This window comes from Talpa europaea, assembly GCF_964194135.1.
Source record: "Talpa europaea genome assembly, chromosome: 6".
NCBI classification, from domain to species: Eukaryota; Metazoa; Chordata; class Mammalia; order Eulipotyphla; family Talpidae; genus Talpa; species Talpa europaea.
In genome coordinates this window covers 13203527-13219768 of record NC_140072.1, presented here as the reverse complement: position 1 = coordinate 13219768, position 16242 = coordinate 13203527, and the positions used below count along the sequence as shown (strand labels likewise).

At 55.2% G+C, this 16242-nt stretch overlaps 1 protein-coding gene across 1 annotated transcript in view; it reads left to right on the top strand.

The window, feature by feature from the left end:
• The window catches only part of DNMT3A (DNA methyltransferase 3 alpha), a gene marked incomplete at both ends in the record, with an annotated part of 66554 nt that overhangs the window by 18219 nt on the left and 32093 nt on the right, over window positions 1-16242 (top strand). The window contains 3 exons of the mRNA XM_084235643.1: window positions 8144-8414; window positions 13877-13920; window positions 14292-14438. Of these exons, the coding sequence (XP_084091769.1) occupies window positions 8144-8414; window positions 13877-13920; window positions 14292-14438 (462 nt within the window). The remainder of the gene's footprint in view (window positions 1-8143; window positions 8415-13876; window positions 13921-14291; window positions 14439-16242) is intronic.

Below are 16242 nucleotides of genomic sequence, written 5' to 3'. Positions count from 1 at the left end.
ATGGTTTATGTACAAGAGGATGCTGGGAACTAGGGGGAGGGTGGGGTGGGTGGTGCCAGAAAACACTCCTGAGCCTGTTGGTGCCAGAGGTGGGACAGAATTGGCGGGGCCTAAGTGTTGGCTGCTGTGCAGGGGTGAAAGGAGATGTAATAGGCCCCGGGGACCACGTGGTGTAGTCATAGACCCAGAAGACTATGACTGTTGGAAAAGTCATGACGTATTTTTTCTGTTTTTCAAGCAAAAATGCGTCATAACTTTTCCAACAGTCCAGCAGAAGGGAGCAGGTTTTGGGGGCAAGAGCCCTCTTGGGGCAGTGCTAGAAAGCTGGCCTTCTTGAAGAAGCATCTCTAAAATCCTAGAATCTCTAGTTTTTCAAAATATCCATGTTTATTCCTCCTTGGCCCCTTCCCCAGAGTTACACATTCCAGGGCCACCACCAGCAAAAGTCATTCATTCCCATAGTTCCTCGCCTGAGGGGTCTCCCTGGGACCCCTGGGCTGCTCTCCAGGGATGCTGCACCTCCCCCACTGCTGCAGGTACCCGCCGGCACATGTATCTGGGCAGAGTTGTTGACACTGGTCTTCTTTCATCATCCCCACCTAGAGAACTTGGTGCATTTCTGCCACCTCCAGGAAGATATAACTGAGCTGGAAAAGTTCCAGAGGAGGCGGCTACACTGATCCAGGGGAGGCACGGCTGCCAGGAGAGGCCGGGCTAGAGGCTGCGGCTCTCGGGGCTGCAGAGACAAAGGCTGAAAGGGGCTGTGATGAGAGCTGGGAAAGCATGTCGGGTGGGGCTGGCGAGCACAGCCAGTGTGCGTGTGGGTGTGGACACCCATTAGAAATGCTTTACAAAAGCAAATGAAGTGTGGAAAAGAAAGCCCCGTTGTCCGTTGTCCACGGCGGGTTCCCTTCTAACCAAACCTGTCACCCTAGGCATGGAGGTGCAGGGTGAAAGTCGACCTAACTTCAAAAGAGATTTGCTCAAATACGTGGATCTCTTATATATAATGGCTTTTTAAAGGGAGCCTCTAGCTCACTCTGAAAGCCTTTGAGGTTGACTTCAAAGAGCATAACCAGGCCCTCTTCCAGATGGACAGGTATCCCTGCCGGAAGCAGAACCCCGTGCGGGCTGGCCACTCACCAGGCATGTTGGTTCTCGTGTCCACTTGCCGTGGCTAGTAGGGGCACGGAGTCAGTGACCTGTAAGGCACTGAGCCCTGAAGTTCTCTCCTCCTCAGAACACACACACGCACGCACCCGTGCGCCTGCGCACAGAGATCTCTGGGGAAGAGGAGGGGAGGCAGCGTAAGTGGCTAAGGAAATGGCAGGACCTGAGGTGGGTTGGGGCCACGCTTCCCAGAGTTGGTCCTGCTGTCCCTCGACCCCACTGGTCGCCTTTTTAACTGTTCCACTAGGGAGAAGGAAATTGGAGGAGTCAGGACCCCACCTCCAAAGTCATAGAGCTTGGCTCCATTCTCCTCAGGAAGGCTGAACGTGGAGGCCACTGGGGACTTCTCTTTGGGAGTGGGTATGGGTAGGCCTCTCTGCTCTTCCCGCCTCAAGGCCACTTCCGGCCAATCAGATCCGAGAGCTGCCAGGGAAGGGGCTGCAGGAAGACCTGGAGCAGAGAGGGGGAACAGGCCCTGTGCCAACGCTTGGGGGCAGGGCTGCCCTGCCGACAGACACTGGCCGCTGTTTCCTGAAACTAAAGTCAGCCTGGAAAAATCCAGGACTTGGTTGGGGGCTGACAGGCTGGGCCCTCAGAGTGGAGAAGATGGGGTGAGCAGGGCCAGTGTGAGCGGAGGGGGCTGTTTGTGTATTTGTTGACTTGGAGCGCATCTCTGTCCACACAGGCAGGAGGGTGTCTGCAGCCAGTGGCGCACCCCTTGAGTGTCTGCGCATGTGCTTGTGTGTCTGTGTGTCTTTAATCAAGAGGCCGCTGCTGGCTGGACGCCAGGGTTCCTGGCTGGCACGAAGCTGAGCTGCAGAGAGCCCTAAAGGCACAACGGTGATAACATTGGGGGTGGGGGGGTGAAAGAGCAGGGGGAACAAGGTGAGGCCACTGTGGAGGAGGGGAGGGGCACCCCCACTTGTGCCACAGGCCGCCCTCCTCAGAGCTGCCCCCAGGGACTGGGGATTAAGGCCCCTTTCAGCCACAGCCCCCAGCAGCTGAGGGGAGAGTGTGGCAGGCACCCAGAGATATGGATCCTGACTGTCCTGGGGGGCTTCCAGTGGGGAGAGGCAGGAGCAGGAGCAGGAGGAACAAGAATGGCTGCCTGGGGCCTCCCCCCTCCACACTTCCCCTTCCTGGAGCAGCCCTGGGCCCAGGTGAGCCTGCAAGGCGCGGTTTCCCTGGTGGCTCGCAGTCATGGGCTCCTGCACCCGCAGATGCCTGGGCCTCATCTCTCTAGGTTTGTTTCCCTCACCTTTGCCAGGTTTTTATTATGTGTGTGAAAACATAATAAAAGAATTCTCAAAAGTGATTGCCCTGTTTGGAACCTGAATACTGCCCCACCTGGGGAGACAAGGCCTCACCTCTGAGAAGCCAGGGTGAAGTTCTGCTGTCTGGTCCCGACTGGAGCAAAGGTGCGGGGGGGGGGGGGGGGGGGGGGGGCGAGGGGACAGGTGATAGCGTGGGGGCTGGAGGGCTGGCTTTGGACCCAGTGGGTTCACTGCAGAAGATTCCTTCTTGTTTCTCCTCTGGCTTTTGGTGGGCGAGGGGGGTTGCTACCAGGGGAGCGCGCACACACACACACACACACACACACACACACACACCCCCCACACACACCCCCAGCCTACTGCAGCCTTTCCCTGGCCCTGCTTAAACACATCAAAGCCTCCAGCCTCCTTCTCTCTCTTGGAGCCCAGGGGATTTGAGGTTGGGCTTTCCAGAGATTCAACCCAGAGGGGGAGCCTGCTTTCCATTGCCTCCCATTCTACCTGGGTCATTCTGGAACCTTTACCACTTGAAAGGTGTGTGACCTGAGGCATGCCTGGGGCCTTTTTCCTGGAGAAGTGAGTGTAACATTACTCATTAGAATAATTGTGATAATTAGATTTGTTAATTTTATAGGCATATTTATGCCAGATCCTGTGCTTGGTACTAGAGAGCTGGAGGTGGAGCGGTTGGAAGGAAGAGAAATAAAAATAGATAAGGCCAAGCTCACAGTCCTGGAGGGCGACACCAGTGAACAAATCATTAGGTACAGGGTGAGGAGTGCCGTAGTGAGACAGGACATGAAAGTAAATATTTGTGGGTACCGTGGGCTGGAGGATGCGATGCATGCCAGAGAGGACTTCACCCCACTCCTGCAAGCCAGCTGGGACCAGCACACCGCCGAGACACAGGGGCCTGGGAACTGGGTGTGGGGGTAAAGCTGAGGGTCCCAGGACCAGGGCCCAGCTCGAATCCCTTCCAGGCTTGTGTGGGTGCGCACAAGTGTGTCAGAGGGAGAGAGAGACAGGTTGGCAGATCCTTAGAAGACAGAATTAGAATAGGGGTTACCTGGGGCTGGGGGTTGGGGAGGGGCAGTTTGAGTTTCATGGGTAGAGCGTGACTCTGGGAGATGACACTGTGGTGGTGATGTTTGCACGGCCTCGTGAGTACACCCAACGCCACTGAATTACACACTTGAAAGTGGTTAAGCCACTATGTTTTACGTTATGTGTATTTTACATGTTTTTTTTAATTGTAGAAATATGGTCCTTAGCAAAAGGACAGGCCCTGGTCAGAGCCCCCACCCGCAGCCCACGGCCTTTCAACAGCGCTGTTGACATTTGGGGCCGCAGGTTCTTGCTGGTGGGGCCATTCTGCATCTTGTAGGATGTTCAGCAACACCCTCGCCTCACCCACATAACCCCCTCCCCCATACCACGCGGCAACCAAGCGTGTCCCAGACACACGGCCAGATGTCCTCTGGGGGCAAAATCGTCCAGGGTGAGGATCCCTACCTCCTCCCACTTGGAATAAGCTGCTCCTTGGAGGAGCTGGGCTTCCAAACCCCCCAGAATCTGGAGGCAGAGTGGGGGTGGACGAGTTTTGCAAGGAAAGAAGGCAAAGGTCAGCAAATTCTGAGGAGCAGGGTGAGGAGACCCCATTTGGGGTGGGGGAAGTAGGTGCTCGGGATTGATAGGGTCAAGTTTTACTCTGGTATTATGCCCCAGTTCACCCCCTCCCGGCCCCCCACTAAAGGGGGGAGACTGGAGGGGCGCCCACCACCGCAGGCTCCATTCTGCGCACGTCCCACCCCTTCCCCCCAGCCACAGGTGAGAAGCAGAGGAAGTGAAACTGTCACCTCCAGCGGCTGGTGGTGCCTTCTATAGGGGCTGGGGGCTTCTGCCGCTCCCCCTCCCTCCCCACCCAGGTCATGAGAAGAATAGGGGTCTCCTGGGCCTTCTCTGTCTTCCTTCAAGGCAACCTACTGTAAGAGTAAAAGCGACAAAACCAGAATTTTCCGCAGTTACATCTGACATGCAATAAAGTTGAAATTCCCCCTAAGCCTATGAGTGACATGTTCTCTTTACCTAATCTCGGGCGTTGGGGAATTAATTGTGAATATTGAGCCCTTGCCAGGGCCCTACTCGCCTGAGTCTGCCTTTTTAATGGTGAAAGGGGGGAGGGGTGAAAGGAGGGGGTGCAGGGGCCCAGGAGCCTCCAGATGTGGTATCTGCTGCTCTCTCACCTGGAGCACCTTGTGCTCTTAGGGAGCACCCAGCTCTTCCCAGAGATGTGGGTAGTCACTTCAGCTGTTCGTCTTTGGGCCTCCTTCCTTTCTCTAGGTGCTTTCCTCAGGTGGATTTGACCTGCCGTGGTACCCAGGACCCCAGAGAGACAGCCAGTGGGGTTACCTTCTAGCGCAGGGCGGGTAGGAGAGGACGTTCTTGATGGACCACGTTGATCAAGAATTGATGATGGGGCCTCCCCGGTGGCGCGGCGGTTGAGCGCTGGGTTGCGAAGCTGCCCGCAGCCTCTGCGGCGCCGGTTCGATCCCCGGCTGCTCCCCGGCCACCAGAGGAGGGTCCCACATGGCGCGCAGACCTCTCCTGCCGCCCGCTGCTCCCCTCAGCAGTGTACTTCGGTCCTTCTGCCTGCTCTGCTCCCCGCTCTGGCTCTGGCGAATTCTCTCACCCTCCCGTGCTTCTGACTGTACCCAGTGCTTATGTAAATAAATAAATAAACAAACAAACAAATAAATAAATAAATCTTAAAAAAAAAAAAAAGAATTGATGATGGCAGAAGTCATTAGCTCCCCAGTCCCAGAGCACCAGTTGGCCTGGTCTCATGCAGGACCAGAGGGCAGGCAGTGGAGGCTGGCCTGGCATGGGAAAGGTGAGATCAGGGGCATTTCAGCCCCTGAGTTAACCCTGGGCCTTAGTTGTGCAGAGGGCACGTCCACCACCTCTTGGGGGACGGGTGTGTTGTTATGCCGCAGGTGGGGTCTTTCAGGGCAGGTCTGGACAGGGTGCTTGATGGGCGTGGTCGGGATCCTGGGGCTAGGTGGGGTCTCCAGGTAGGTGCTCCTGGGTCTCTGTGCTCTGGAGCTGGCAGTCAACAGGAAGTGCGTCCCAGGTTGCGAGGAGGCCATCTGGTCCCCAGCAGGAAGTGAGTGACATCAAAGTTGTCTCAGCACCTCTCTGGGGTGTCTGTGGGGCAGTGAGTGATAAGGGAAAGGACATGGCCCTGGAAGAGGTGGCTCTGATCTAGAGTCCTCAGCCCAAGTTGGCTTGCTGGACTCCCTCAGCAACCTCTGTCAGAGTGCCAGGTTGGGGTCCATGGTGCCTGGCACAGTGTGACCTGAGGATGGGCATGCTCCGCTCCCCTGGCTGCCTGGGCTGGCTTTCTCAGCATGTGACTGAACCTTGAGGGGTGAGAGGATCTACACTGGGGAGGAGCCCCCTTGGCTTGAGCAAGGAGGTTTTTGAAAAAGACTGTCTGAGGCCTGGTCGAAGTGTGTGGTCCTGACACACGGGTGAGGCTGAGGGCCTCCCTGAGCCACCTGTGCTTCTCCCAGCCCTGCCAGCTTCTGCTCTCTGCGCCTGCGTCTTGGGGAGATCGCTCTCTTCCTTCAGGACCTCTTCCTCTTGCTACAGCGCCCCCTCACACTCTAGAGGGAGCTTCTCGTGGAAGGGGGCTGCCCAGGCCACCCAAGGCTGCAGGAAGAACAGCTTGGCAAGGCAGCTGGAGTTGCCTCTGCTCGCCCCCAGGCTGCTCCATATGCCTGGAGCCTCACTCAGGGAGGATGCTAGTTTCCTTCTGGGTGTTGTTTTTATTATTTTTCTCTAAGGTCCTGTCCCTATTTGCCATTTCTGGGAGTTCCTCACCAGACAAGAGCAAGCTTCGAGTTGAGGTCCTGGGGAAACCAGAACTCTCTCAGATGTTGGTGTGCCCTTGAGCACTGCGGCTTTTTGCAGGGGGCTTGGCAGCATCTACTCACAGCTAGATGGCAGGCTCTCTACCCCAGCCTATCCACTTTTGGGGCCCTGGCCTGCAGAAATCCACAGGTGCACAGAGCTGTGCATACAAGGGGGTTGTTGCAGCAAAGAGCAGATCAGTCCAAAGACCCACCAACTGTTGGAATAAATTATGGCACATCCAATCGATAGACTGTTGTGTAGCTGTGAAGTAGAACGAGGCAGCGCCATATGCCCTGGCATGGAGAGGTGGCTCTGTGCTTGGTAAGTGAAAAAGCAAGTTGCAGAACAGGATGAGGAGTATGAGACTCTTAGGGGAAAAAATCTGAATCTGTATATGGGTGCGTGTATGTGAGTGTGTATGTGTGTGAATACATATGTATAGACATATAACTTACACATAGTTGCAGATGCATAGAACAAAGTCTGGAGAAGATGCATGCTCTCCACACAATTAATAATAGTTAATAATTAATCCCTCCCTTGTGAGGGGGAGATTGGAGGTAGGAGATTGAAATAGGAGCTTTTAACCTTTGAATAGTGTTCACTGGTATGTGGCTTAAATTTTTATAACATGTGTCTGGCTTTTATATGTAGACAAAACGACGACCAGACACCTCCATTGCTCTAGCCATCACGTCTGACAGCCGGGAAACCAAGGCACGGCCTTACCTGATGTTGCGGCCAGCGTGTTTACTGAGCTGACACCTCCCTGCCCTCCTCTAGAGGGGCACCTGCAGATGGAGTGGCATGCAGGGTGGTTGAGGGCAGCCTGGTGCCTGTGGGCATTGCTGGGCATTGAGCACAGGGCGCAGTTGCCTCTCCTGCCCCAAGTGGACGCCTCCATCTCCTTTGAGAGGTCCTGGCCTACTTGCCCCTGAATGGCACGAGCAAGGGGCTCTCTCAGGCTGCCCTGTGCTTGCTCTGTCCTCAAAGAGTGTGTGACCTTGAGCAAATCACAAAACTCTCTGAGAACCTTTCCAGAAAGTTCAAGAGGACCTAAAGGGGTAATGAGTGAAAAGGCGCTTTGCCCACTGTGCAGTGACGCTTAGGTATGTCGCAAAGCCAGCTCTTAGACTCTTGGGGACAAAGCCTACATTTCCTTTTGGAGGGTTTGCTGCAGAAACTGATAATTGCTTGTCAGGGCCATAGCTCTCCTGAGGGGGCCAGGGCTGCTAGGTAGTGGGACCCAGAGGGATACTACTTTGGGAGGTCCCTTCCAACCCTTGCCCCCAGCCCCCACCACCAGGCAGCCAGTCACTGAGTCTGGGCCTTGAGAGACTCAGAGAGGAGGTGGGTGGGCTCTGATAGCCCAAGTCAGATTAGCTGGGATTAGCAGAATTGGTCTGGTTGGCCTAGAATTGGTCTAGAATCTTCTGAGGTGGGGTCTTGATTTGAAGGAGGGATATCTTAAGAGCAAAGAAGGCTTGGAAGCCCTGTACCACCTTAGTGAGTGGGAGTAGGGTGAGGTGGGGTGGGCAGTAGAAGCAGACCGACTTGGGTGCTTCTCTTTGAAAATCTGGACTCCACACCCTCCTTGACTTCAGGAGGCCAGACTCATGTATCTCGAAACAAAGAGCAACATTAGGAGGGTTTTTGCCTGCATGAATGTTTATCTGGACAGAGGAGTGTAATATATAGCTTCCACCAGAATTTCAGGGGTGTCAGTGACCCAAAAGAGGCCAAGATCTGAGCTTCCCCTGAAATACCTTTCTTTTGCATTCCAGGTGGAAAGCAGTGACACACCGAAGGACCCTGTGGTGACCTCCAAGTCCCCGTCCATGGCCCAGGACTCAGGCCCTTCAGAGCTGTTACCCAACGGGGACTTGGAAAAGCGAAGTGAGCCCCAGCCGGAAGAGGGGAGCCCCGCTGGGGGGCAGAAGGGCGGGGCCCCTGCAGAGGGAGAGGGTGCAGCTGAGACCCCGCCTGAAGCTTCCAGAGCAGTGGAGAATGGCTGCTGCACCCCCAAGGATGGCCGAGGAGCCCCTGCAGAAGAGGGTGAGTCCCTGGCACCAGGGGCAGCCTCTTCTGGGCTCGCCGGGATTCTCCTAAGTGTTAGAGACTTGAGACCTAGGAGGCCCCACGAGGCCTCAGTTGGGCATGGGAGCTCCGAGGCTGTGCCCTGGAGGCCATTGGCTGGATGCAGCTCGCACATGACACATTTTACTTGACCCACATGGTGTTTTGAACATTTGAAAAAAATAGTTAGCTATATTTAAAAATCAAGAAATTTCGCATACAAATCTGTACAAATCTGTAGAGTTTGGGCTTCTCCTGGGGGAAGCGGGGGAGGCTAGCTCTGGCAACAGCATGTTTGTAGAATGCCAGGAGTTGCTCTAATGGGGTGATGGCTGCCACCCTCCAAACCCAGCCCTGCCCCTCTCTGGTAGGCTGATTGTGTGCCTTAGTTTCCCTTAGTTCCTACCATCCTCCTCCAGCCTGCTTACTCCTTCATAAGTGGCTGCTAAGGATATCTGTGTTTACAGCCCCTGGGGTGCTGCAGGGCGCCAGATGCCCATGTGAGCCCTAAATGCCCTGTTGGCCTTCTGCGGTGCAGATGTCCTCAGCCTAGCACAGTGCAGCTGACTGCGGAAAATCTGGTAGTGACAGAGTGGGGGTGCAGGAGGGGTAGGCAGGAGTGGCCCAGCCCAGGCCTCTTCCTCCGGGGACTTTCTGGCCTAGCCCCAGAGTCCTGGAACGTTGCCCGTTTTTCTCTTTCAGGTTAAGCCAGCGATTTCAGGGCCAACCGAGCTGTAAACATGTTAGTAATGAGGACAACTAGCATTTGTACAGGGCTTCGCAGTTTACAAAGTGCTTTCTCATACATTATCACATTTGGTCCTCCTAGGGCCCTGCCAGGTTGTTTTGCATATGTGCATTTTAATTTCAGAAAGTCTTCCTTCCAAGTGTGTATGATAGGATGAGTAAATTGATTAATTGGAGTAACTTATTGTGCACGGATCCAAACTATGCATGTATCGACAGCATCTCCAGAAAAGAGCTTTTCAAATGTATTTTAAAATACCTTTCCTTCATTTATCATCCAAGTAAACGATGCTCCCACTAGGTGTAAAGCCTGTTCTGATGTATTTTGCATTAGTTGTTTCAGTTACTCCCTCAAACAGTCCTCTTTGAGAGGTATTATTACCCCACTTTAAGAAGGGGGTGGAAATGGAGAGTTAATGAGATGAGGTGACTTGGTCGGGGACCGCAAGTCTGTAAGCCTGTAAGTAACAGGCTCCCCAGTTTTCCCCACAGCATCTCTGGGGATGTGTCCTGACCCTTGCTGGGCGGGTTCAAGGGCTGGAGTGGAGCCACAGGCGGGGAGATGTTGAAAAAGGCCAAGTGTGTGAATGCAGAACCTGGGGCCCTGCCAGCCCTTCCTGCCCTTCCAGCTGCTCTCCACCAGCCCATGTCGGCTGACTCCCAGCTCCTGGGATCCTACCATCGGCACCCAGCTGCCGCCCGGGGCCGGGCAGTCCCTCTTGCCTGGTGTGACAGAGCCATAGCTCCAAGGCTGCTCTTAAACCTGTGGGCTTTGCTTGCAGTTTGCGATTTCCCTGTCTCCATTTCTGCTAGTTCTCAGAAGCTCCCTTTTCAGTCAGTCAGCAGGTGTTCATGAGACACCCATGTGCCAGGGCCTGGGGAAACCATCATGAGCAGGAATCTGGGTCTTGCCCTCCAGGACCTCACCATCAGCTGGAGAGACAGACATTGATGAGAAACCCATACTTAAAAGCATGTGATTACACATGGAGATAAGTTCTCTCAGGGAAAACAAACATGGCTCCATGGGGGACTATAATACTGGAACCCAAGCTGTGCGGGGCTGTCATGCCCGAGCTGCAGGATGGGCCAGCATTTACCAGGCGAGGGGTGCTGCAGGCTGGTGGTGAAAACAGGTATCAGGGCTCCCAGGGCCTAGACAGGCATGCAGGGAGGAAGGGAAAGGACACAGGTCAAGGGCAGAGCAATCGGGGCCAGAGCAGACTTTCAAGGCTGCCCTCTGCTTTGTGTTTTGCAAAGATCACTTTGCCATCTGGATCCCGGAATGGAGTGGAGGGCTGGGGAGCAGCTGAGCGCTTGGGAGACTGCTGCAGACGTGGAGGAGGGTGGCTGCAGTGAGCAAGGCAGTAGCAGAGAAGGAGTGGGATGGAATGCCAGGGGCTCAAGGGGAAAGAGGGTTTGGGACTGTCACGCACTGCTTGGCCCCTCCTCAGAATCTTGGTGCTGAGCGTGGCACTAAGGCTTCCAGCCTCCTTGGTCTCCAGCTCCTGGGAGCACTCCTGTGTGGTCGCAGCTGGCCAGGAAGTGGAAATGCTGGCAGGGATCGGAGCTGGTGGGGACGCCTGAAGGCCACTGTGAATTGCCCGGATGCTGAGACTGGCGAGGCGTGACCTAGCGAGGTGGGCAGTGGCCTGTTGGAGGCTGGGCAAACCGCCACATAGAACGCGTACTCAGCTGCCTGGTTCCAAGGCGGAAGGAGACTAAGGCCCCAGGGAGGAAGTGACTTGGCCGTGGTCTCCTTTCAGTTCCCCTCATTCAGGTTTCTTTTTAGGGGCCCCCTTGATCTTTCCTGGAACCATACAGGAAAAACAGAAGACTGTGAGGCAGCATGGCTGTGGCCCGGGTGCAGCCCTGGTGCCCATGGGAGTCCCAGCAAGGGGAAAGACGGGGAGCAGGGTGATGGGAGCAGTAAGGACACGGGCCAGCTGGACAGACAGGTGGTCGACTTAGGACTGCTCGCACTCACCCACCTGATGCCACATGCCACGTGGCCATGTAGCTTCTCTCACAGAGTATTAGTGTGTTGAGCGCGCTGTGTCCCTGCGCCTCACAGTAGTCCTCAGACCCGCAGGTTCACCTGGGAAATTGGAAATGCAGACTCTCAGGCCTCACTCTAGACCTGCTGCTTCAGAATCTACATTTTAAAGAGATCCTCCTGATTTCTAAGCATATCAAAGTTAGAGGAGCCCTCTCTTATGTAAGTCCTCATCCTGTCCTTATGATCATGGGAGGAAGACTCATCTCATTTCTGGGATGGGGACCCTGAGGGTTTGGAGAAGTTGCTCACCCACGATTATACCACTAGTGTGTCACAACCCAGTTGTACTACATGAAACTGTACACACCTGGCAAAGGACCCGCTTGCGGTCAGCACTGTGTTCCTCCTGCTCAGATTGAGCATCCAGAATAGGTTAGTGACTGCCCTGAGGCAATCCTGTCCTCACCCTGTCATTGAGATTTTGAGGTTTGGGTTCATTAAGGGGAACTTGAGGTAGCCCCTGACTGACTATGGTCCCAGACCAACAGGTGAGTGTTCTGAGCACCTGCTTCTCCTGCCCCCGGGACCTCAGATGCCCAAGGGGCATGTGGAGCCTCCAGGGCCTCCCTGGAAGGCACACAGCCATCTGGCCCTGCCTGTGGCCCTGTGTCTGGCCAGAAGCAGAAAGGCTGTGGTGTGTCGAGAGAGCAGCCGACCCTCCTTGACCCGGGTCAAGTGCAGCATTCAGAGCCCAGTTTGTTGTTCTGCTTACCAGGCTGGAAAGGCTACGTGTGGTATCCTTCAAGAGGGCATACCCAGCCTGTCAGGGAAAAATTTCCAGAGAGAAGGCAGTTGGAAATGGCATACAGGAAAGTCATTCTGTTTGGGGGTGGGAGTGTGAGGCATAGAGAGGGGGAAACCATCAAGGTGGTGCAGCATCAAGCCAGCTGGCTTGGGAGTCAGGGACCCTGAAATCTGACTTTGGCTCTGGTGGTAAATCACTCCATTCCCCTGAGGCCTCAGTCTCCCCATGGGCAAGATCTAGGGGCTGAATGAGTACCCCGTCACCTCCACAATGCTTTGGCCCTGATTTTCTGTCACTGTAATCAATAACTGATCTCCCATAAATCAAAGGACATGGAGGGCCCCCCCCCCACAAGCCGTTTGAGGTTCAAAGAACCCCTGGGCGCCCCCTTCTGGTAGCCCAAAGCCTCCATGGGCGGACCGCGCTGGTGGAGAGGAGAGGGACCTAGAGAGGCGCTAGAGAACCCCTCTCTGCAAGGCCTGAGAAAAAGTCTGGGGCTGTGGTGAACAGAGAGGGCCTAAAGGAAGCGTGGAGGGAGAGACAGTCCGGCAGGACATATCTTAAAAGACCTTCGCTGGATACACGCTCAAGCTCTCGCTACAGACACTGGCGCTTCCTCCTGCGTTCCCTCGGCAGCAGCTGGCACTGCACCCCAAGCCTACCCGGTATCTTTACATCCAGCCCCTTCCCCAGGGCTTCCCTGTCGGTGCTGGCCTTGCCTCCCCTGCCCCCAGTGCTGGGGGTGTCACTGTCACCCAGCGGAGCCCTGGCCCCCTGGGGCAGAGGCAGTGAAGAACCCCTAGTCTTGTTAGGTGAGAGCAGGAAAGAAACATCCCTCTGGGGGCTGAGGATTCAGAGGCCTTCAGTACTGTCTGGTTTCCGCTTCACAGCCAGGAGATGCAGTAGGGGCTGTTTTTTCCGTTTTTGGTTCTTTGTTCCCACCCCCACCTCTCACCCCCCCACCCCCAGCTGTCAAGAGGCAACCTAAGTGACCTTCCTGCTTTGGGCCCAGTGCACTTGGCTTCAGAGCGAGGAGTTCAGAGGCCCAGTAGGAGGACTCCCCCCTCCCTCCAGCAGGAAGCTCAGGAAGGCATAATGAACCCAATCCTACCGCCAGGGAGCAACTGTGGGTGCTGGGCCTGGCAAGAGCCCCGAAGGACCAGGGTGGGCACACAGGGGCATTCTGAAGGAGTGCTGCTGCCCCCTTGCTTGGCAGGAAGGACAGGAGAGGAGAACCCTTTTATGGACAGTGCCCCAGGGCTGCTGCTCCCAGGGAAGCCTTCCCTTTCAGGATCCAGGGCCCAGTTAAGGAGCTGCAGGGAGGCCAGGGGAAGAGGCACAGGAATGCTATCTTAACCAGAGGGGACAAAACTGACATTTATTGAGCCCCTACTATATGCACGCCCTGCCCTAGGCACTTGATGTTCACCATCACCTAGCAGTGGTGTAAGGATGATCTGCCTTGTGGCAATGGACCAGAAGGGGTCATAGAGGGCACAGAGACAGGTGAAACCAAAGCAAGAGCTCAGGTGTGTCAGAGCCAGGAAGGCTGTGCAGGCTGACCCCTCCTCTGGGAAGGGGAGGAGCCAGGTGGGGTTTTTTGGGGTCCCCTCTGTGTGCCTGAGACAGAGTCAATGACCAAAACCCACAGCCCTGATATCTCTTTTTTCCTTTGGATTTGGGCCTCCAGCCCTGCTCCAGTCTTCTCTGCTCTGGTTTGCCCCGAGTCCTCAGTGCCAGCACAGAGCCAGGCACATGGCGGGCCATCAGGGTTCACACATGCACAGCTCAGTATTAGAGGGGCCCCACCTTGGCGACAGGGCCCCCAGGCACAGGGTGGGGCCTCTCAGCCACTCCCTTAAGACAGTCCCTTTGTTCTTCCCTCTCCAGGCAAAGAGCAGAAGGAGACCAACATCGAGTCCATGAAAATGGAGGCAAGTGTTTTCCTCACCCCCCGGGGCTCTGTGGATCCTGATTGTAGAAGAAAGCCCCACTCTGAACTGTGACTGTGTGGGGAGTATGTGGGGGAAGCTGAGGGGGTCCCTGTGAGGAGGAGAATTGGGGGTGAAGGTTGGAGATCCCCAGCAAGCCAGCCCCCCCCAGAGCCAGCACCTCCCCTCATGGTTGTGTCCATGTGCCCCCAGGCTGTCCCTTACTGCCTGCCACCCAGACAGGGGCTTACCCGGCACTCACAGGGGTGGCACCCTGGCCAGAGTGCCTGCCTTGTGCTGGAGGTCAGTGCTCAGCCTCCCCTCAGGAGGACGCTCTCGGTGCCCGTCTGAATGCTGTCATCTCTCTGTCCTAGGGCTCCCGGGGCCGGCTGCGGGGTGGCCAGGGCTGGGAGTCCAGCCTCCGGCAGCGGCCCATGCAGCGACTCACCTTCCAGGCGGGGGACCCCTACTACATCAGCAAGCGCAAGCGGGACGAATGGCTGGCACGCTGGAAAAGGGAGGTGAGGTGCCTTCTGGCCTGGGCCCAGCCCATCCTACAGAACTAGAAAACCAAATGTTAGCTTCAGCCACCCTCTGGGGCTGTTGTCAGGCCCTGGTTGAGCCTCAGTTTCCTCTTCAGGTTTACTTCTCACACTTATAGGGGACTGCTTAATCCCTAGGCAGTGAGTGGTTCTTTTGTTCTTTCAACAAATGTCTACTGAACACATACCTTGTACCAGGCAGAATATTAGGCTCTGCTTGTTTAATTCCTGCCCTCATGGAGTTGGCATTCTGATGGGAGAGCCCAGCAGAAAACAAGCAAACCGAGGCTGAAATAGAGGCTAGCGAGGCCTGCTTTATGTGAGGTAGTCAGGAGAGGCTTCTTGGAGGTGGCAGCATTAAGACCTAAAGGAATAGAAGAACTGGCTCTGTGAAAAGTGGGATCTGGGAGAATGCAGGGAAAACCGCACAAACAAGGCAATATCAGTGTGCCCAGGGTGAAAAGAGCAAGAAAGTGAAGCCAAAAGGGTCTTGCAGGGAAGAAGGGTCTGATTGTCCAGGCCATGTAGGTCCTGGTCAAAAGCTGGCTTCATCCTGCGTATACTGGGAATCCATTTTATGTAGAGAAATGATTTGCTGAGGATTAACAGGACAGCAGTGGAGACAGAGATGGCAGATTCCATGGGATTGGTGAGGGCCGGTGGATGGAAGGTCGTGGAGTGCTTCAGCAATGAGGAGTGGAGTGGAGCTGTTATGGCGGACCCCAAAGAGTGGGTTCTCTGCCTCTAGGGGAAGAACTCACTGAGAGTGCTAGGTGTAGTTGAATGAAGGCTTTGTTAGAGACTCATGCACCAGAAACCAATGCTGAAAAGGAGAATTTAGCCTGGCTCATCAAAGGGACTAGGTGGAGATGTTTAAAGGGTAAGTCCACCACATAGGGGTGAGATGGGGGTGGCAGTGTCAGAGCTTGTTCTGGGCATGCGCAGTTGGGTTACAGACTGACCGCATGTGAGCCCTGGGCCTTGTCCCCCCAGGAGCTCATGAGATAATCGTTTGTGAGGGTCTGACGCTTTTTGCTGTGATGCGCCTCATGGTGGGCCAAACTGCTTGAACAGGGCTCCCCAGTCCATGATTCAGTCCACCTGTTCAAATAGGACTTGGGGCAGCTCATCCCACCCAGTTTACCTCTGTTGTCTCGAGCTGATGGAGACTGAAAGACCAGGCTGGGCAGAAAACAGTGCACCACAGTGATGGGTTGGGCTGTTGTTGTGTATGTAGGATTAGTAGAGAAGCTGTTGACCAGGAAAGGAGCGGAAATGCCCTGGGGCGCTCCAGTGGGGCTTGGCTCTGGCTGGTCTTCACCCCAGGCCTACAAAGGAAGCCAGTGGGGTGAGAGTTTGCTCTGGGGACTAGAGAAAGTTCAAAACAAGGCACGGGCTTGGCTACTCCACTGTTTCCAGTTCCTTGGGGATCTAGGCAGGCAGAAATGACTCTCCTAGAAGAGCCTGGGCTGGGGGTTGCCTGTCCAGGATTTGGGGAAGCGAGGTACTTGACCCTAAGCATTAAGTGTGATCTTTGGGATGGAAATTCAAGAGCTGGCCTATTCTCTCCATCTGTTCAGTGGTCCTGCTCTTGGGGCTTCGCTTTTAACCCCTCATTGTGTGTGATGCTGTTTCAGCTCTCCCTTTGTTCACTCTAGGGTCATAATGATTTTATTTTTAAAGATTTATTTATTTATGCATACGAGAACTAGCTGGGGTCCAGGCCAGAGGTGCAGGAGGGCGGGGAGTGAGAGGATTCACCAGAGAAAGAGTAGGGAGCAGA